General features: G+C 43.4%; 1 protein-coding gene across 15 annotated transcripts in view; it reads left to right on the forward strand.

The window, feature by feature from the left end:
• The window catches only part of BRSK2 (BR serine/threonine kinase 2), a 311,051-nt gene that overhangs the window by 210,009 nt on the left and 78,834 nt on the right, over positions 1-22,208 (forward strand). For all 15 annotated transcript variants that reach the window (XM_048306081.1, XM_048306083.1, XM_048306084.1 and 12 more), the window contains exons 4-5: positions 7,266-7,406; positions 17,377-17,493. In XM_048306081.1, the coding sequence (XP_048162038.1) occupies positions 7,266-7,406; positions 17,377-17,493 (258 nt within the window). The remainder of the gene's footprint in view (positions 1-7,265; positions 7,407-17,376; positions 17,494-22,208) is intronic.

The following is a 22,208-nucleotide window of genomic DNA, read 5'->3' on the forward strand; positions in this document are numbered from 1 at the left end:
GGGGGAAATAATACAGAGCTCCTGGCCCAGTGCCAAATAAGGGTTTAAAAATTCATGCCCGCCATAAGAAATTATATAACTTCTGAATAATGTATAGGCTGTACCAATAACAAGGGGCTTAATATCTGATCGAGATTATTTAATCAATAGAAAACAGTGCAGAGAAAAAGCTGTCAAAGAACTACAGAGCATGTCAGCTTGGGCAACTTTTAACCTCGTCCCTGCTATGTATATGTTCAACCATATATATATGGAAGGGTATTTTGCAAGTAGGGTGGTAGCCTGGAAGGAGAATCACCAGGTCTTTTTTCTTCTAAAAGCTTTTCTTCGTTGTCTGTTGTTCCAGACATATCCCTTTGAAATGCAGTGAGCTTTCTAGCTCTCAACTAAATTGGTCAAAAGGAGTAGCCAGTTCCCTGTGAATAATCTGCCAGAATTACTATGAGATGGAGCATGGTTCATCAAGGTTGTGGCAGTGCCAACCCCTACCATTTGTGGTGCAGCCATTTCAGTTTGTGTTTGATTCTGTGGCAAAACTTAAGAGAGTTTTACAGCTGTTGGCACAGTAAACATCAGGACAGAAGAGAACTAAAGACTTACCTGTCGTTATGATGGAGATTCTCACCTGATGTTTTATGTCTTTGTGTGTATCTCTTTCTGTATAACTGGGTTTTGCATCTTGCTGGAGTGCATGGCTAAAGTTGTGCATCTTAAAAACTAACAAGTGCCACATGGATATCTAGTCTAATTGGGGCATAGTAAAAGTTCTAGGGCATTGCCCAGTGATGTGTGATGGTGCCCAGTGGTACATTCAGGCTTATGTAGAAGATCAACCTACTTGTTAAGTGCTTTATACATGTAAATGTCATATTATTTAATAAAAACAAATTATTAACTGCTTCCCTAGCAGACAGCTAACTGCAAGCACTGATGGACAAACCTTCTATTGCCTAATTAAAACAAGATGTGCCAATTGACTTTCATTCCTAAAGCATTAGAGAGTGTTTCTTGGTAATTTTAATTTTTTGCATTTATAAATACTTACCTGAAATACTTTGTGTTTCAGCATGAGCTTTCATCTAGAGATCTCTCCATTTAACACTTCTACAATAATAAATAATAATCGGTGTAGCTGTTAGTGTCTTGTAAATTGTCCTGAGAAAACAAGAGCTGCATACCCCACTGATAGGCTGCTGTGGGCAATCCCATCTGGCAAGAATTTTAATATTTCACACCATTTTTGCTACTGGCTCAAAGACAGCTTTTTGTTCTTTACAAATTATAACTGGTGTGTTCATTTGGGTTTGGGTTTTTTGGTTATTTTGCCAGAAAAAAATCTGGTAGTGCATGGTTGTCATGGTTTAGTATAATTTGGGTTTTTAGTAAAGAGGGCATCAAACCACTACAATGGTCCTGGTGATCTCTGTGGCAGTTAGTCTTTCTTTAACAGCATTTTTCCAGGCATTGCTCAGAGCTAGCCTGTTTCTTTAGTTACAGTCCTGATTTGGAGGTAGCATGTAGCTGCTTTGCCTCAGTGAGGGCTCTCTGAATTATTCCTCAGAGGTCCCCAGGGCATGGGCAAAGGCACCTTTTAAGAAGCTGTGGTATAGTCCACCAGATGGAAAGGAGAAATAATCACGAAAAGTGTCTTTTTTTGCCGTTTTAAGTGATAGGAGTGTAGTGCAACAGTAATCTATCTAATCGTTGAGAAGTCCTTGCTGTGCTGGCACTGGGCAAGAATGGGAGACAAAACCAGGTTACAATCCCACACACAAAGCAACTATTGGGAATGGGAAGTCCAAGCTGCTGTCAAGCATCACAGCAAAGACCAGCCTTCAGAAAGGAGCTGAAGAAAACCGATGATGTAGCTGTGTCATTTACAATGATGCTCTTCCAAGTGTAGAGGGGATGCCGTGAGAGCACACAATTGTTTGCCTAGATATTTAAGGAGTGGAAGATGGAAGCTGGCTTTGAAGACTGGTCAGAGACAGAAGTCAACCACAAAGGCCAGGGAGGGGATCCTAGATTGGTTACAGAAGGGGCTATACAGTATGTAGAAATGAAGGAAGCTAGATAAAGTATAAAAAAAGGAGAACAATGGAGGCATGGAAAGAGTGGTCAAAGTGGAAAGCTAAAAAAATGATATTTCAGTTGATGGTCTGGTATCTATTTTGAATCACCAAAACTGGAGCCAGAATGCATTTATCAAAGTAAAAGATACAATGATGGTGATGATGATGAAAAATTAATTTAGATACAAGATACCTAGCTAAATTTAGACATGAAATTTTAGCTATGTGGATGGATAGGAAAACCATTATCTTAGAGGTATAATAAAGAAAACATCTAAAAGATACCAGTACAGCCAAGGTGTAGGGACCTGACAAAAAGCCTGAGTGAAAGGTAACACCCACACTACAAGCCTGAACCCAAGCAGTGTTATCCCTGGGGGTAGAGAAAGGTAGAAGTGTGAAGAGATTGTGAGGCTGAGTTTTGTTTTAGCCTTGTGTTTGAGCTGATGATAGGACAACCAAAAATGTCAGAGTTGGAAACTAACATCTTAGTTTATTCAGGAAAAAGGAGAATACTGACTTTTTATCTGAGTGTCTAAATTTGCAAATGTGAAACTTGTGGGCTCTCACACCTTGTGATCCCTACAATACTGACAAGTTAAGGTGATGAGGAAGAGAGGCACAGTACTTTTTTGTTAAATTTCTAGTCTAGGCTACAGAACAAGCCACAGTAAACCACAGTCAAGCTACTGTGAATTAGAGAGGTCTGGGGTCTGTGCTAGTTCCTGGCATAGCTGGAATCTGAGGTGCATAAAGGTAGTCTAAGACCATATTTCTCCACATTCATCTTGTCCATGTCTTTCACATGCAGAAATCATCCCTCCTTTGCTATATTGTAAGGGTTTTTATTACTTTACTATTTTGGTTCCTGAAAGAATAAATAAAATTAGCAAAAAAGGAAGGGGGGGGGGGGGGGGAGGGGGGGAGGAGAGAGAGAGAGAGAAAGAAAGAAAGAAAAAGAAAGAAAGAAAGGCCTAGAATTATTCTAAGCTTGCATCTCTGATGATATGTAGTGGGTCATTTGAGGTTAGGAACTCAGAATCTTATATTGAGAAGGTGGTGATGATGGGATGCAGATGGAAAAATGGCAAAAGGAATAGACAGAATGCTGTTGGATGCAATCTCTGCTCCTTTCCAATCAACACAATTATTCTTGTATTTAGTATTCAGCCTCTTTGCCTTTAAAGATCAAAGTCTTGTCTCCTTCAAGAACTGAAACTCAACTAGAGATTTTTAGTTTCACATCTTGGCTTATAGTAGGGATGAGAAAATAATGCAAAATGTGGACCTTGGTGTCTATGAAAGTGAGCTATGGCCTGTAAAAATATTTGCAACCTCCTAGAGAATATATCTAGTGAGGAAAAAGTAATTGAGACTTTATTTTTAACATACACCTGGCTTCATATTGAGTTGCAGAACTCTGATGTTTTCTGGCTTTTCCAATGTCCAAGCAGGCAAAGGGGAAATTGGTGGTGGGGACAGCATGGAGTAGAAGGCACAAGGGATAACAGGTGCTAATCCCAGCGCTGATACTGGGTGACTGTAACCCTGGACAAGTCAATTGGCTTCACAGTCCCCTATCAGTAAAGAACAGGAGGTTAATGCTTGTTAAAACTTGCTTCTCTCATGTGAAATGCAAGGATTAGAAGAGCTGGTGTCCAGAGCACCCAACATGTGAGCTAAGTGCTCTTACAGAGTCTTTTGTCCTAACACAGGTCCTGTCTGTATCATCACAGCATGTAGTGCCCATGCTGCCAGCCAGAGACTGGGTCTTTCCTTTCCCTGAACCTCCTTGAAATGGCTATTACAGAGCAGGTTTTCTTACATTTTTACAATGGGAAGGAAGACTGATGCTGTCAGTCTTACGTAGACAGGATTAAAAACCCTCAAAACTTCATTCACCAATACGTTGCTTTTCATCTCTAAATGTAATAGGAGAGAAGTTCTGGTTACTGTTTTGGGATTTTCAGAATTTGCTTGCTTGTTTAGAATAAATTGGAAAAGTAGTACAATAATGAAGTGAAAACCTGTCATATCTGGGAAAGATAAAAGGGAAGAGAGACTCATGAAAATGCTGCTTCGTGTTTTTTTGCCCTACAGGCTACATGTTATTTACCTTCTCCTAGATCCTTCAAGAACTGGCATTGGCATACTTCCAATCCTATAGCATTTTGCCAAAGTAAAGGATTTTAGGTGCTGATGTGAACATAGAAGATTTGGATTCTTTTCTGTGACATGGATTCAGGAAAGATGTGGTGTCTGTATGTCTTATTTTCCAGCCTAGGGAATAATGTTCTTTCTTTCCTTTGCTTTTTCTGTTCGGCTTTTCAGAGTGTTTATTCTCTTCTTCTGTGGAGTCACTTAGGCACACTCACACACACACAGATGGGCAGATACAGATATGCAGCACTTAGTGGGGTTTGTGTAGCTGTCCAGGGGTACTTAGAACCAGTGCAACACTTGGAAATGTTGAAACCCCTCTTGTCAGCCTGTTTGGAAAGAACAAGTGTACTACTGTGCCAGGTAATGTGCCAGCAGAATGCTGGCTTGCACAGAGGTGGGGGCAGGTGCTGAATTATGCCCTTGTTTAAAGTCTCCTAGTTGGGGGCTGTCCTAAAAAACCCCGCAAGGTACTACAGGGAATAGGCCTGGCAGATAACAACCTGAACTCACAAATCGTAGCTGCAGCTTAGCCACATAGTGCTTATGGAATGATCCCTGCAGCATTTTTGTTGCACTCAGCCACTGAGGAATGTGTTTGTCGTCCTTCTCACTCATGTCACGTTGGGGGCTTTGTCAGATCAGAATACATCGTCTCTGTGCTTCTCTGTCCCTTGACTTGTCATAGGCACAAATCTTTTTCAAATGCTCTCCCCTGTTCATTTCCATTATTATATCTACTGCTTCTAGGTGGCAAGCAAAAAATTAATAACCTTGTAAATGTTCCCTGTCTCTCAATTTGTTTTATTTTTCATACGTGTCAGTGCATTTTTGTTGAGTGTTTTTAATAAGATGAAGTTGATGAAAATAAATTGCTTCGCAGTTCCTGCTGTGGGTGACAGAAATGCTGGGTCTGTATTTTTCAAAAACTGTTCGTTTGAAGCCAGTGTGGAGGGTGTTCTGCATGTCTGTAACTGCAATCATCTTTGTAAGATACCTCCCAGAAAAAGAAAGCAGCTAGCAGTTTGAATTTTGGGGGCAAGATGCACTGCTGTATCCAGCTTCTGCTGGGCACAGTGAGAAAGCAAGCTGTCAAGAAGAATTTTAGGATTGATTCCATGCCAAGATTGGGTCTGCCATGTTGGATAGTTAGCCAGATCTGTCTCTAATATGAGAGGGAGAATGAGTGCTACAGCAAACCCTCGTATCAGACTATCTGTTAGCCAAGGCTTAGAAATCAAGGATTGGGACTTGACAACGTAGAAACCCCAGTGCCTGTGGGTGCTGCGTATCAGCTTTCTTCTGTGTTTGAATGACTTGCTCAAAAAATGTCATGTCTATAAAAAGTGATCTCCAAATTACCAAGGTGTACCCAGCAGACAGCTGGGCAACTACTCATCTGTTTGGCGAGAAGATAACCCACATATTCCAAATGTGATTTTCAAGTTAAGATTTTTCTCTTTTTTAACCAATTTTAATGGAAAAAAAAGTCAACATTACTATGTTTCTTGTAACTATTTCAGCTTTGATCAAAAAATGCAAAACTACAATTTTAATTCCCTAAAATCCATAATTTTATAGTTTTGTCCAATTTTTGTGCCCTTTTAGTACTTATTTATCTGGCAAGACAATACTAATGTCTTTCTTTCTGTAAGGCAGGAAAGTGCTTTCTCCTTCTGTAGCTGGGAACTGACACATGGAAGTTACACAGGAGATGATGATGGACCAGGAGCTCAGGTCCCACTTTTGCAACTTGAAGGCTAATGCCATTATCACTGAGCAAGCTTTACTTTCCTCAGAACTGCTTTTAGTCCTTCTACTGTCCTAGCTTTTTGGAAACATTGAAAACAGGACTAATAAAGACCCCAAATTTATATTAATCTTCTCCACTTTTCATTTCAAATTCTGAAATTTCCATGGAGATTGTGCTGTTTGAGGTACAGAAAAGACAGTATCCTGGATTAATTACTCTTCATTGTCCACTCAAATTTGAGGAGCTGGATTAATTCTGGTAGTAAAACTATCCTGCTGTAAAGCAAAGGGCTGAGGGATCATACTGCACATACAGTTCAGCCTGGTCTGATGTGCTGTTGGGAGGCAGGGACTGAGAAGTACACTCAAACTTGTTTGTTTTTAAAGGGTTCAGTTGATGGTGTTCCTGCCACTTCCCTGGGAAAACTGTTTCACACCCACTATTAGGCAACATTTCCAGAGATTTATACTGTCTTCCTCTGCTTGGCTGCCTTTCATTAGCCCTACTTAAAACAAGAAGATGGTCCATCCATGGCAAGCCCTTTGCTTCCAGAAGGTTTCACTCTTCGCTCTATGACTGCCAAGAGTGCTGGATGAGGTCAGGAGTTTCCTCTCCTGCTCCTAGGTCCCCTTTGTGCCACATTTATTCACTCAATGCCACATTTATTCACTCAGTGCCACATTTTTCACCTGCGAGTTGTAAGGCCAGGCAGCTGCTCCAGCAAATCACTGCTGTTCAGCAGCAAAAGCTGAAGCTTTTATATAGGCTGCACACACAGGTAGTTCTTTTTGTTTTCATAATCTACATTGTTCACTTACTTTTAATTCATTCTGTTTTCTTGACGTGTGTCTGGTTCTGTCTGAGTGGAGCTTTGCCACAGCTGTTTTATAAAAGAATTGTCAGCTTGGTTAAAGGACCTGTGGCTTCTTGATACAAAGTGTTACTCCACTATAGCTTTAAGACCTGCTGTGGAAGCTTATACTTGATTATTCTCTGCTTCCTCTTCTGGTCTTTTGGGTAATTTTTAGCTTCCTGATTATGATTATGTCTTGCTATGACATTGGACACTGAATCCAACAATGGCAGGTCTGAAGTTTGCAGAACCCCTGTTAAACATATGAATCACTCCTGATTTTAAAATTCGTATTCTCTTCCACTGATATTTCTGGAAGTGTTCTCCTTGACTGTGTATAAACAGAGGTGTTTGTATATAACCGTGTGAGTGTGAGGGGCTTGGTGTGATCACATACTTACAAAATCCTGGCATTGTGTTTTTCTAGGTATTTGGTGCTAGAACATGTGTCAGGTGGGGAGCTCTTCGACTATCTCGTAAAAAAGGGAAGATTGACACCAAAAGAAGCCAGGAAGTTCTTCCGACAAATCATCTCTGCTTTAGACTTCTGCCATAGTCATTCAATATGGTGAGTACAGCCATTTCCAATGGGAGTTCCCTGCTAGATAATAAAGGGATCTTGATATTTTTAAGTAACCGATGTTGTAAAGCTCTAAAAGCATTGGGTAAAGTGCTGATGTATTTTTTAATTCTTGGCCAGCTGTGAGACAGTGTATCAGTCACAGGTAGACTCTTCATGGAGAAGATTGTCGTCCATCATTTCTCACTGGAGAGGAATTCATTCACAGGGAAGGCTTTAAACAGGAAAACCAAAACCACCAAGGAAAAACAGTTTCATTTCTATAATTTTTGTGCCACTTACTAATTACTAAGAATTACACACACTATATCAAAAGGAAACCCTGAAGAAACTTCGGACAACTGCAAATACAGCGAAGTCATTTTATAGTTTCCTTCTGGTTTTGGAAACCTGCGGGCTTTTGGCAACCTTTACTGAGTTCCCTCTGGGCATTTGAGTCACTGTTGCTTTTAATTTCCTTTCCAGTAGGGAAGAATTTTCTTGCTAACTCCATCATATTATTTAACTGTGGAGTGTGGTTTAACCTGTGCTTTCAGGTGCCATTTTATATTGGACCAGTTTCTCTTTCATCTCCAGCAAGTTGAGATAATTTAAATTATACTGAAATCAAGTTGTTGCAATCAGTCTGAGCACAAGAGTTTCTGTACAGCTACTGACCCATAACTGCCTGCTCATTTCTCACAAATGCAGCTCCTTGCATTTGGATTGGCTGGGGGAGAACATTTACATTATGTCTGCCTGGCTGCTTCTCCAAAGCCACAGCCAGCCATAGATCCCCCACTCCAGGAAGCCAAGGGCCACTCAGAGATACTGCAGTAGCTGGATTTGCATAATCACTGTGTGGTTACTTCTCAGTAGCCATACAGGGATTTTCTGCACCCCCAGTTCTATGCTGAAAACTCACAAACCAGATGGCCACAGTGAAAATGGATGTTAAATATTTAACTTGCTCATCTAGCCCCCTCCCCCTACATCTCTGAGTCCTTTGAACAGGAAATAATGATCTGTAAGAGATCATATTTCTTATAAATTGAAAGGGAAAGAAGAGCCTTTCTTGAGGATATATTAAGAAAAGGATACTGTATAAGAAGAGTGCCTCTTCTTATAAGAGGCAGTTCAAAGGTGGTGGATCTGGGTGAGAAGGTCCTGAGGACAATGCCTACTTGACACAGGCAGAGTTACAGTAGTCAGAGAAGTTCCCAGAGAAGCCAAGAGCAGGTTGCATGCCCTAAGTAGAGGATCTAAGTTTTCTCTGTTGGCAGTGACCTCTGAGCAGTTTTATTCTGTGAATTCCACAATTTTTCCTCCCTGCTATTCAACTGCACTGAGTGATGATGACCTTCTTAGAACCAGCATGATCCTTGGTTGGTTGTAGAGCTGTTATTTTTTACATACACTGGGCAGTGTAACCACTGGTGGATTGCATACATACATGTTTCTGTTCCCTACTTGGCTTAGTACTTAAGGGATCCAATCCAACAACACTCAGAAATGTTTAAGTACAGCTGAAGAGAAATTGTTTACTCTTCCAAATGAATATTCCAGAGAAATCAGAATCTCCACTGGGATAGAAGTTTCTACTAAAGCACACATATATGCACATACATGCTAGTGCTTTGGACTTGTTATGGATACCTCTAGATCTGGGAGACTTTAATAAACTGAGTGAGGATCGTGGTGAGGCTGTCAGACAGACAGACAGACAGACAAGCACCTCTGCAGGTTTAATGCTATGTGAAATTTTCTAGGCAGATGCATGTCTCTCTCGAGGAATCCATTTTCCTCTGTTAAACATATTGGATTGTGGGCAGCAGTCTTATTTGAAAGTAAATCCCATCTCCTTGCTAACTCCCACTTGACTAGCATCTAGTGCTGGGTAAGTTAGCAGTAAATCATAAGCTCTGCCTCCAGGTCACTCTGAGACTCGTGTGTTGTGTGTTATATTCTGTGCTGTATTCTGGACAGTTTTCAGAAAATCAGAGCATGCATAAATATATATGTGAGTGTAAAACTTAATGTGCTTTCCTAAGCAATGAAGCCTGACCTTGTCCTGTCGTGGGGCAGTGAAATGACAAATCATCTCATCAGCCAGGTTATCCTGTTATGACCACATTGAAAAATGAAGGCTTCTGCTTTGGTTAATGACTAAATGTGGGTGCCTCCAGCCTACTGGCAGAGTAGATTGATAGCCTGGTGTCCCCAGCCCCATGTAACAGTCCCATCTTCTTCCTGTACATCCCAAAACACTGCAAAATACCTGTGGCTTACTTTAACAGCTGTATGTAACCACATTCAGCATTCACTGCTCAAAACACATTGATACACCAGCATTCCTGGGTCAAAGATTTAGAAAGGATTCCCCAATCTTCCTCCCATAAGTAAAAGGCTTCTGCTGCTACTGCGTGGAGAGATCGCCTCTGTCTGAGAGGTGTTTTCAAACAAGCAGCTGAGAAAAGGAAGCAGAATAGGTGTGGGGCTTGAGTCTGTGTGTTGTTTTAAAAATGTATGTGCTTTCTCTTCTTGTTTTATTTACTGGAAACAGTGGGGGAATATTTGATGTACTTCACTCTGTGGTGCAGTCACTCACAGGGTTTTGTGGTGCAGGTTGGCCGTGGGGGAACGCTTATGGGTAAGGCACTGTAGGGTCCTCTGAGGACTTTTGTGTGTACAGAGCACCGTGCCACGCCAGGGACCCACGGGCACGAATGGCACCACGCAGGGATATCCCGTGGGGTCTGTGCTACCTCGCTGCCTTGCCTGAGCTGGCAAGCCAAGCACTTGGCTCGGTGATGCAGCATTATCGCTTCTCCTTCCAGCCCTTCCCTGTGCTCCGAGGGCTCTGCACTGTGCTGCAGTGCCTGGAGCGGACGCGCTGAGCAGCCGCGCAGGGAACGGCATAGGGACCTGAGGTTCCCCGGACACCGATGGAAGTCTATCCGACCTTGGGAAGTTTTCTTTGGACGTAACAGATGGCCTTTGCCTAAGATGCGGTTCACCTCGTACTGGGTGTGTCTGCTCTCCTAAGTTCAGGGCCTTTAGGGTACTTCCGCTGGGTGCCCTGAATCAATAGCCCCTTTTGAACGTGCTGCCTCCGTACTGCGGGGCAGCGCTCAGCTGGTTCAGTGCCCGGCTGTATTTTCTGCGGGAATCAATGTGTGAGCACGTCTGCGGGCAGACGACGAGCCCTCGGCTTGCTCGGGAAGAGCCCGTTCGCGGTGCCTGTGGGGAATGCTGCAGCGCCGGGCGGGGCGGGCTGGCGGGCGCCTCATTGGCTGGGCGTGACATCACCGGCGCGAGCCGCCATTGGCGCCGCGCGGCCCCTGCCCTGCGCCGCGCGCGGCCTGCCCGGCTGCGCTCGGCTGGCTGCGGCTGAGGGGCTGGCAAATAAAAACGTGATTACAGAAAATGCCCCCTGGCAAACCTTATTATGGCTTCAGAGATAACAGATAATGCCAATTACCGCGCAGGGCAGTGGTGACATTGAGAGGAAATCCCCTGCGGTAATGAGCAGTGAGATTATTATTTCATTTTATTTTTATTTTGGTTGCGTTTCATTTTGAGTTCCTTTTTTTTTTTTTTTTTCCCTCCCCCTGAGCATGCACAAGAGGGGTTAAGGCAGGTTCTTTATGAATATTGATAAATGACAATTACGAGGGCCCTTTCTCCTTCCATTGCCTGGGGCTGTGCTTGTTTGAGTACACCCAAGGAAGGCTCTTGCTGGAGAGTGTCTGTGAGTGCCTGCCTAGGCATGGGGGTGTGTGACTTAGAGGGCTGAGGCAACGAATAAGAGCTTTGTTTGACTTGGCCTCGTGTTCTTCCCTCAGTGCAGGGAGGGAAAGGCTCCTCAGGAAATAACGCTTCAAGATTTCACAGCTGTGGTGCCAAAATCTGTGGTATATTCCTGCAGGCAGGAGGTGCAGAGCGCTGTCAGTAAGGGAAGCATGCTTTTAGGGAGAAATCTGGGGTGTCTCTGAGAAACAGAGGAAGCTGAAGAATGCCAGGTGCCACGTTCTGTCATGTAGTGCCACCCTCCTCATAACTCCTGCTCTGCCCTGCCCTTTCCACTGTGCTGGGGTGTCCTGCAGCGAGGGTCTGTCAAATGCTGAAGACTTCAGCAGATGGACACTTAGAAATCATGACTCAAAGTCTCCAGATGTGAAACTGGTATGGAAATTGTGGAACTTAATAAAATTGGTTGCTGGTTTGGGGTTTTTTTTCTGGTACTTGAGCCTTCAAGTTTTCGTTCAGACCATCAGAAGTGAGAAGGATACATTTTTCCCCTGAAAATAAAGCTGATATTCACCAATCATTACTTGAATCCAGTAGTTTCGGTTTTGTGCTCAAGACTCACTAAAACAGTAAGGAATTTTCAGATATCCCTTGTACAGGGAACCAGAGAAAACCCATCAAGTGCAGCAGCTGCAATGCCAAAGGCAAAGTTACCAGCTCAGCTAAAGTCAGCTAAAGTTTTCTTCTTTATGTAAGCCACTGGAAACTCAAAAATGGCATAGTCTTACTGTAAGCATAACCAGGTAACGTTTTCTGGGAAGTGCAGCAGTGGTGATCAGACCTGACAGGCTGTTCTGGCTTTGAAATACAGGAATATATGCTTTGAGGAGAGCTTGGCCCAGAGAAACAGTATATTTTAATGGATCAATGGAAATAATTGTTAAAAAGCAAGCAACATTTTATGCATACAAACCCTTTCCCAGGATTCCTGATATGTTTATAGATGTTGTCCTTTTTCCTAGCTATAATTATGTTTACTTGTTGTGCAGAATTCTGTGAAAGCTTACTAAATTTGAGCATAGCAACAATGGCTATAAACCAAGAATCTTCTGTAGGTAGATAAAACTTATCTTACATTTGGATCTGATTTGCAGAAGCAAGAGAAAATAACATTAAAGGCTTTTTTTGCTCATGAAATTTAAAATAATGCTTCTCATGCTATTAATTGTTACTGATAAGTTATTTGCATCACATCAAGCATTTTAAGAGGCATACTGCAGAACAATTATTCTGTGGTCTGGCCCTACTGGGAGTTTGGGGTCAGTGAGAAAAGCATTTGCAAAGTAGCCAACAATTTGATTAGTACAAATGACCTGCAACTCTCCAATTAAGAGGTTTCTTGGGTTAGAAATCTGTGACCTACAATGAGTTGTCATAGAAACTGATATGAACGTTTCAGCTCAAACATCACTTTAAAATAATGGCTTCGTTTGTCATCTCATGCCAGGTAACATAGCTCCTTTGAATCCAAGATCTAGAGTCCATCCCTACAGCAGAATTCTCTGGCAGCCCTGGGTGACAGGCAGACTGTGTTGCTTCTGCAATTGCTGCAGTACAGGTATAGGGATATTCTCAGAGCAGGAGGATGGACTGGAAAAGCACTGGAGGGAACTAAAGGAACTGTTTCTGGCAGTGACTAGAAAGCAAACGTGGCCAGTGTGTTAATGGGAAAGCTGGAACATGTTAATGCATATCTGTGCCTTTCATTTTCCATGCACCACCTCCAACAATGGTGCCTATTTCCATGGAACAATTTTTTCAGAGCTCTCTCTGCATCCATCTTACGCTGCAAGGAAATTGTAAAGCCTTTGTTGTAACTTGTGAAAGAGGGATGTTGCAGAGAGTCTGACAGTGTGTGCTTCCCCTGCCATGGCTTGCTCCACGGCTCCCTTTCACACACTCTCCCTTCAAAAATCCACTGGATGCTGGCTCCAGAGGCTGATTTCTTGTGCTGTTGTCTTGGTTGAGGAGCTCTGGGAGTCTGTGGCCCCTATGGATCAGGGTTACATTGACTTCTGCAGTCCTGCATCTCTCTTTTGCATTCCTTCTCAGCATATGCAAGGCTCAGTTGGAGAGTTTGCCATGTTCGTCAGAAAAGAAGCTGCTTTCTTCTCTTCTGGTTTTGCAGCCGTGTGATAAAGCCCCTACAGCTTTAGAGCCTTTAGAACAAGAAAAGGGTAACGAGTCCTTTGTTCACCTGCAGAGAGAGGAGTTGATGTGGTCATATAAGACATGGAGAGCCAGAGAGATCAGCTTGGAATGGAACCAAATTAAATGCATTTACTCTGCACTGTTCCATTAGTGCCAACTAATTACCACATACAGTGGGATTTTTGTTTTGTTTTGTTTCATTTTGGCACAAGAGAATTCTTTTCAAATGTGAGTGCATTAGGCAGTCCGGGCTGTTGGGCTCTTAGGTAAATTATAACAAGCCTTCCCTGTTCCCATATGTTCCTCTCCCTTCCCCTTGGCATTTGTAAAGCTGGCAGTAGAAAGATGGGAAATGCAAATGCAGAGAGGAAGTCTCTTTCCCAGTGGCAGCGATGCTGGTTCTGCCGCTCTGGTGCAAACTCCTGGCCTGACTCCTATCCCCAGGATGCTGCCTCAGCAAATTCAAAGTGGCCCAAAGATGGATATCAGAGAAATGCTCCAACTAGAGGAAAATTTTCACTGGGTCACGTAATACTCTTGTGGGTGAATGTGCAAGTACTGCCTGATCCCACTGGCACCCTGATCTCCAAGAGCAGTGCTGCCAAAATACAAAATCCGTGCTCAGGCTGCCATGAAATTTCTATGCTAACCATCCATACTGGGCACTAGAGACTGTCTTGAAAAAGGGATGGAGAAGGGACAGAGAGATACAAAACTACTATATCAAAACTGTTCTTGTATTTTGGGGGCCAGGCAGCCATAAATGCAACATTCTCCTCTCTGCTCAGTGAAGTGATAATTTCTATAGTGAAGAGCTGGTAAGTTTTCTTGGTTTTATTTTGATGAGTGTCTGGAGGAAAAGAAAAGAAACACATTAAGGTCTGTTGCTACTCCAGTTTTACTTTCATGCATACTATCCCAGTCCCACAAATCCCCAGATCCCAACTTAAGGCTTTCAAAATTCTCACTGGGAGCTGGGTCAGCACCTCTGCCTAAAGACCTCCATCAGACTGATCATCCATGGAAAAGCATTGTGCAGCACAGTGAGGTGAAGCTTACTCCATGTTTGGAATGTGGGTGGTGGTACCCTCTTTTTCCTCTCTTTCTTGCAGAGGCTCTCAAAAAAACCCCATGATATACATGCCACTTTACAGGAACCTCATTTCCCCCCTTGATTCTCCCTAAAAACCCAGGCCTAAAACTGTGTTGTGGATCCCAGCTGATGGGAAGACAGGATGACATGGGGAGAAGGAGACTCCAGGATTGAATGTTGTCCTGATTTTCGAAGGTGGTGTCCCTTCCCTTTCACTGCCTCCTAGCGCTCTGGGAGTGGGGCTGATTCAAGGTTCACGTACGTTGTGCTCCAGCTGGGGCCTGTGGCAGATCTGCCAAGGCTGGAAGCTTTCAGTCATGGACAGGGAGCATTTTTGCATTTCCTTTAGCTGCACCGTGTTCCTGAAATAAGATGTTTTGTTGTGAGTGCACATCCAGGCTTGTGGACATTCTGTGCTTAGGTCATGCTCCACCTTGGTCATTCCTTCTCTCTAAATGAGCTACACAATTTTAGGTTAAGCAAAGGATTCAATTTTTACGTACAAAAGTCACGTGTCAGCAGTATGCCTGCTACAGACTGAATGCATATATGAATCATACCATATCATGCAGTGCACAAGCAGTGGAACGGTCACAGGCCGCAGCACCCTCAACTTCTATACCATGTATCTGTTCAGCTGTCAGCCAGGAGCAATTGCCAAGACCGAAAGACAGCTATAGCCACTTAAAACCCTCCACAGCAGAAGGACACACACTCAGCTTGAGCTGTGGGGCCGTTTCTTGTTTCACAGCATCAAACAAGCAGCTCTCACTTTGCAGAGGCTGTTACCTGCCCCTGAGCACTGATCCTCAGACAGGGGAACTGCAGCACACCTCCCCAGCTGGATAAGGTCTTCCCATTAATGAAAGCAGTTGTAAGATGAGAACTGTCCAGGATGTCTGCTGGAGGAAGGATGAAATCACACAATACTGTCTCATTAGCATCCAGCTTTCCTCACTTGCCTTAGAACTGTGGGCTCTTCACTCCATTTCACTGCTGGAGTGTTAAACTTTGGCAGGTGTTGATGATCTTGCCTTTGTCTGGGACTGCTGTCCTTGATGATGACATTCAGGGGTTCTTTTCCTGGCCATTAACTGGTCATTCACTGCCTCTGGAACCTTTCCTTGTCACTCATCTCCTGCATTTTTTGTCAACTAGTTATGACTATCTTGATGGTTATTAAGAGCTAGTAAGTCTTCAGTCTCCATTATCTCAAACCTTGGATTTCAATGAGAAATACAGATTTCATAAAGCAAAGCACCTTTTGTATTTTCAAATGAAAAGATGCACAAATCTGAATCACAATTCTTATCCACAGACTTGCTTTCTCATTGTTAACAAGGCCGTTTTAACACGAAGGGTTCATCATATTTATGCAAGATTGGAGACTAAATTTTAAAAAGCAAGAGAGAACAAATCAGTGAGGTGGATGACCAGTAACTGCTTTGAATGTGTGCTGTTTTGTCGGGAGTCTCCTTTGGAAATAATTGTTACAGTCCCCAGGTATCCTATTACCATGTGCTCTGGTTTTACATGGAATTTACAAGTTGTCTCTAACTGATCGTTCCTCTTCTCTTCAAATCAGAGGATTCTAATTTCCAAGACCTTGTCATGCTGCTCATGTTGCTCTGAGAGGGAAGAGACTGTCCACCTTTACATTTTTGTAGGGCTAGAATTGCACTTGGGTGCATGAGGAATGTTAGAGGAATGTTTTAAAAAGCGAAGAGGAAATGGCACAAAGATAAGGCTGCCTTCCATGATTGGTGCCACTTGACTATCCTGACACCCGGTTCTTTTGCCAGTTCAGTTATTTTGCCAGAGTTCAGTTTCTGGTCAGTGTAACTGCTTTTAGTTGCAAGTTTTTGCAAGTGGGTGCTGTTTGCCTGACACTCAGTGTTGTTGGACATCCATTTCCCACAGGTTTGTGGTCTGCCCGTCCACAGAAGCTGGCAGTCCTGCCTGTTTGGGTACTGCTGTTTAGACCTTTTGTAATCAGAGTCATTTTGCCTATTCATAAGGAAAACCAAGAAATGAGCTTGCTTCTCTCATCTCTGTGACTTTCCAAGAGTTGCAAATAAAAAGGAAAAAAAAGCACAATCATCACAAATTTTGTGCAAGATTTTTGTCTTTGGGTATAAAATCAAGTGAATATTATAGTTGTACAAAAGCACCTAAGTACTTAAAAGCAGACATGGGTGCACAGTGGTGTTGGTGGTGAACAGTGGAAATTAATAGATTTGTCAATATATGATTTGGAGCAGGAGTTGCCACTATGAAGATTGTGGCTGCCTGGCTCTTCCCATGTTGACAAATAATAAGAGAATCAAACTTTAATGCAAAGGAGGGAATCCTCTCTCTCCTTCCTACTGCTGACACCCTCAGTTAAAAGCACTGCTGAGCTGAAGGGATTTCTCCATCAGAGCTAATTACCCAAAATTATTTCAAAGCCTTCTGCCTATGTAAAGAAGTCCTAATAGGAGCTTTTTGCAGTAGCATTTACATCAAGAATGTTTTTTCTCTGGATATCACTCATTTTGTTTCCTGTTGTTGACAGAACGTATTGATGGTGTTGCCTCCTACCTCAAGGAGCTGTCATGTGATAGAGTATATCAGCCCTGAATCCAAGCTGAAATTCTCCTCCTGCTATTTCCCTCATGTTGTGTTGGTATCACTGGAAGTTGAAGATGTTCCTTTCCTGTCAGGACACTGCAGGCCTTGTATTCATCAGGAGTGGGCATCTGGGATATGGTCTAGAATACTGCAAGGATTGGATCTTGGATATGTGTGTTCTCCTGCCTGGGACAGGAAAGCGAATTAAATTAATTAAAGTAAAACAGGTTGAATGCTGTTCTGGATAAAGAACAAGGTTTGTAGTGGGAAGCTGTTGTGGATAATTTAACTCACATTTTGACCCTCTCTTTATAGCCACAGGGACTTAAAACCAGAAAACCTACTGCTGGATGAAAAGAACAACATCCGGATAGCAGACTTCGGGATGGCATCGCTGCAGGTTGGGGACAGCTTGTTAGAAACCAGTTGTGGGTGAGTGTCTCAAAGCATATTACAAAAATGAAGGACAGATTCCAGACACAGAAGTTGTCTATAGTAAGGGTTTCATTGAAGACCTGGAGACCTACGCTGGTGGGAAACACTGGTGTTTCCCAGCAAGACAGTAAGTTTACATGATGCACATAGTGTAGAAGAAAGCTAAAAGAAAGGGGGTTAAGTGCTTTACAGTGAAAAGCAGACCACTGTAGGTGTCACATACAGATATAAAAGTCAAGGCTTTCAGGTTTGGATTCATCTGCATATACTGGTATGTTTGCATTCACTGACCATATAATTTTTGGGAACTGAAAGCAGCAGTGTTGACTGTTTTAAGAAGAGGCTTTGAAAAAATATTAGGGGGTGTGAAAATAAATGTATCTAGGGGTTCTTAAATGGAATTTGCATGTCCTCTTTAGGCTGTCTGCTTGCATGCAGCTGTTGGTGTTCATGCTCTGCACTGCTTCTGTCAGCTCCCATGCAGGAGTGACAGGGAGGAAGCAGGGTCCTTTGCAATGACAGGCAGGGCATAAATGCAGGTACAAAGGAGCCTGCCTGGACGAATATTGCAGGGGCAGTCTAAAGACATTTCCATGGGAATTCAGTTGCCTTGGGGCACCACTGGACCATGCTCCCCAATTCCCAGTGCTGTGGTGACTGTGCAGGGGCTGTGGCACTGAGCTGTAGCAAGGGCAGCAGCTGCATCAAGCTGCTGCAGCCTGGCACCACTACACCAGCTTTTAGCTGTGTCTGAATTTGTTCTAATGGCAAGCACAGAAACCAGACAGTACCAGCAGATTTCCACTTCCTCCCATGCAGACTGACTCTTCTTGGCCTTTGGTTGTGTGATTCTGATGACTTCAGCCCAGGCCCTGCCTCAGCTTGTTACAGTTCATGTTTTTTGGGTCTCTTCTCTGGGCCAAGGCAGTTCAGGGCAGACATGGAGCCATCGGGGTTCCCTCTAAAGCCCAGCCACTGCCTCTCACTCCTAGGCTGTATGGCTCTGCTTTCCAAGTCATAAATAATGGATAGCAAAAGTATTTGAAGTTCATGATATGATAGAATGCTGGTTGATGAGTAAACTGGGACCCACTGCTTCTCTCCTGTCCATGTCAAGTCAAGATCTAAGCTCTTAGCAGCACAGATGAAAAGCAAGGAGCTGTGATGCCAAGGTCAGCTACAAGGTCCTGTACTTGTGTAGGGAGACACTCAGTATAATCAATACAGGCTGAGGGATGAAAGGATTTGGAGCAGTGCTGCTGAGAAGGGCTTGGGGGTACTGGTGGAGGAAAGGCTGGACATGAACCAGCAATGTGCACTTGCAGCCCAGAAAGCCAAATGTGTCCTGGGCTGCATCCAAAGCAGCATGGCCAGCAGGGAGAGGGAGGGGATGCTGCCCTTCTGCTCTGCTCTGCTCTGCTCTGCTCTGCTCTGCTCTGCTCTGGTGAGACCTGCACTGCATCCAGCTTTGAGGGGTCCATAGCATAAGAAGGATATGAACCTGTTATAGTGGGCCCAGAGGAGGCCATGAGGATGGTTGGAGGGCTGTAACATCTTCCCCATGAGGACAGACTGATAGAGTTGGGGTTATTCAGTCTGGAGAGAAAAGGCTCCAGTAGACCTTATTGCAAACTTTCAGTACTGGAAGGGGACTGTAAAAAAGATGAGGACAGACTTTTTAGCAAGTGTAGGTTAGGGGCGGTCGGTCGGGACGGTGACGGAGACGAGAGATCTCTATAGTCTGATCTTGGGACACAAGCAGGACCTGTTGTGATAGGGCAAGAGATAATGTTTTAAACTAAAAAAGGGTGAATGTGGATTAGATACAAGGAGGAAGTTTTTTACACTGAGGGTGGTAAAGCACTGAACATGTTTCTCAGAGAGGTGGTAGATTCCCCATCCCTGGAAACATTCTAGGTCTGATTGGATGGGGCTCTTAGAAACTTGATCTAGTTGAATATATCCCTGCTCATTGCAGGGGCATTGGACTAGTTAAGTTCTAAAGATCCCTTCCAACCCAAACTATTCTGTGATTTTGCACATCTGTTGCTTGGAGCTGCTTTCAAATTTCCCCTCTAGATCAGGAAATGCAGTCCTCTCTGCAGCTGACACAAAGCAAGGGGAATAAAATTGTTCCCCTTCCTTCCATGAGAAAAAAAAAGAGGAAGTATAAAAACCAACCCAGCCTCAATTGCCCTGTAGGATTTTTCAAACTCCTCGGGAGCCTCTCGGTAGGGTTCCTGTTCTTGTTAGCACCCAGCTCTATCATCCAGATCTGGAGTCTCAAAGGGAGGCTTCCTTCCCATAAGCTGTGCTGGAATTCAAACCTCCATTCTTCAAGCAGATCCGGCCCCCACATTGTGGCCTTAAAATCCACTAATAAAGAAATCAATGGAACGGAAGAGATGTGCTTGTAATAAACAGAACACAGCGGCAACGCTATGATCTCCTACCTTGCAGTTTCATTTTAAGTGTGTTGCCAATCACTAGGCCTCCATGTGAGCTATTACACCACTTCATTAATTCTCCTGGCATGCAGCCCAGCATGGCTGATACTGGTGTCTTGTGATCTCTCTGGTTTGGGGGGCGAAGGGAGGAAGGGAGGCAGGAATATGTAACAATACGCCACACTCTTCACAGAGAAAGGTAATCTAGTTATGACTCCCTTTCCCTTGGAGCACACACAGTAACCAGCCTCAGAGCTTTTCGAGGCAACAGTTCTACCTACCCATGTAGTTGGGTAGGTAAAGCCAGCATGAAAAGGAACAAAACAGAGTGAATCATGGCTGAGATACTGAGCTTTAATGAGATGCTCCTCCATGCACCCATAAGTTAATTTCGAGAATGGCTTTATCTGTACTGTGAACACTGATAATGAGATGAAACTGTAACATTCCCATTGACAGTCATGAGCAAGGAGTCTCCAGGTATTTCTGTCAGTCAGAGTGGGAGGCTCAGATGGGGTTGAGCCGTGTGGTACAGCTAACTTTGTCAGTTCAGCAAAGCGGGGAGACTGCAGTCAAAAATTCTTTGCTATCACAAGTGAACTGCTAAGTTTAGTGCAAAGTTTGGGTAGTCTTTAGGTTACCACAGAGCCTTGACTGACCTCATGAAGAGTAGCCTCATGTAGCCTGAGGTATGATGTAATTGCATATCTCAGTGTTTTCTGGGAGTTACTCCTTAGGTCTGCATGGTTTTCTGCAGCACTGACAGACTACCTGGAGGAAACAATAAAAGTTCAATCCACATGTGTTTGTGTAGGAGAAGGAGGTAAGGATGGACTTGCTGTTTCACTGACATAATTTGTCACTGACAGACTGCGCGTTGGGCCTTGATTGTAACAAATCCCCATTATAGAAATGCGTATTGTGCAAATCCTGCATATGCACAGCACAGAGGAATAAGCTGTAGTTTTTTAGTATATTTAGACCCTTGAGGGGAAGAGGAGCTGTGTGTAGGCTCTGCAGGACTAATTCTGCTTATGGCAGAAATTGCACAGCAAGGCAGGCTTACAGAGAGATGGTCCTTGAAATGCCAGATAACACAGTGAGTCTCTTCATTCCTTCAGAAGCAGGGAGGGTCTGTCAGCCAGCAGCAGACAAAGAAGAAAGAGAAAGATGTGATAGGCTGCTATTTCTATTATTTTAGATCTCTTCAGCTCTTCTTCCTCTTTACCCATCCAGGCAGTGGCACGCAGAGACGCTCCCCGTCTCTTTCGCAGTGATTCTTCCTGGCGTGCTGCCTTGCAGTGTTTCAGAATGGGAGATGTTGTCCAATCCATCCTGAATTGTCACTAGGCAAGAAGAGTGACTGCCTTTTGGCTAAACCTCAGGTCTGAGACCCAGGTTATCTGAGCTTGATTTCTGTCTCTGCTGAAGGCATTCACGGTGGTCTAGGACGAGATGCATTGCCCTTCTCTGCTTTAGTTCTCCATCGTAGCAAGTCATTCGTGTATCAGCAGACCTGTGGTGAGCAGATAATTCAGAGGGCAGATACACCTCAGTGTCCAAGCACCATTTCTGATTTTAGTTACATGACATGATGCTGCACATACTTTTCCCCTTTATAATTAACGTGTACATATGTCTAAAACATATGCAAGTGTCCTACATCCAGTTATTGTTAGGGTTGCAAATTTAAACTCTTAAATTTGGAAATGCCAGAATTAGTACTTTTTACCCCATCTTATCAAGAGCTTCCATTTGCAGCACTCCATTCCCGTCTCCTTCCTGATTTGTACTATAATCTTGCTGACTTCTCCCATTCATTTCTGCTCCATATTTGGCCCCCAAATCCCAGATTCTTTCCCTCTTTTTTACTAGGTTCCAGCTCTAGTTTCCTATACCTGGTTGTCTGAGTCAGTTGCTGTCAGTCCTAGATATACTTCATTCGTGTTGCACTTAGCTGGTTTTAAAGTTTGGTATCATGTGGTGACCCCATCCACAGCACCTCATAGTTTCACATAAAAAAATTACTCTGTGGAGTGGTACCAATGAATGTAGGATTTTGATCCTAATGCTCTAGAGAGTTTCTGCTAGTAAATGCAAACTGCAGTTTTCTAGTGAAATGGTGTATTTTTCTAACATAGTTTCTAGAGAATGCAAATAAATACTCAGGTTTTCCCTTTGCAGTGGAGGATACTAGAATTTTTTCTTTCTCTTCTTTATATGAAAAAACATTTAGTTTAAAGTAGATAGTGGAACTGTTTCAGC

This window comes from Corvus hawaiiensis, chromosome 6 (genome assembly GCF_020740725.1).
Source record: "Corvus hawaiiensis isolate bCorHaw1 chromosome 6, bCorHaw1.pri.cur, whole genome shotgun sequence".
In the NCBI taxonomy this organism is placed as follows: Eukaryota; Metazoa; Chordata; class Aves; order Passeriformes; family Corvidae; genus Corvus; species Corvus hawaiiensis.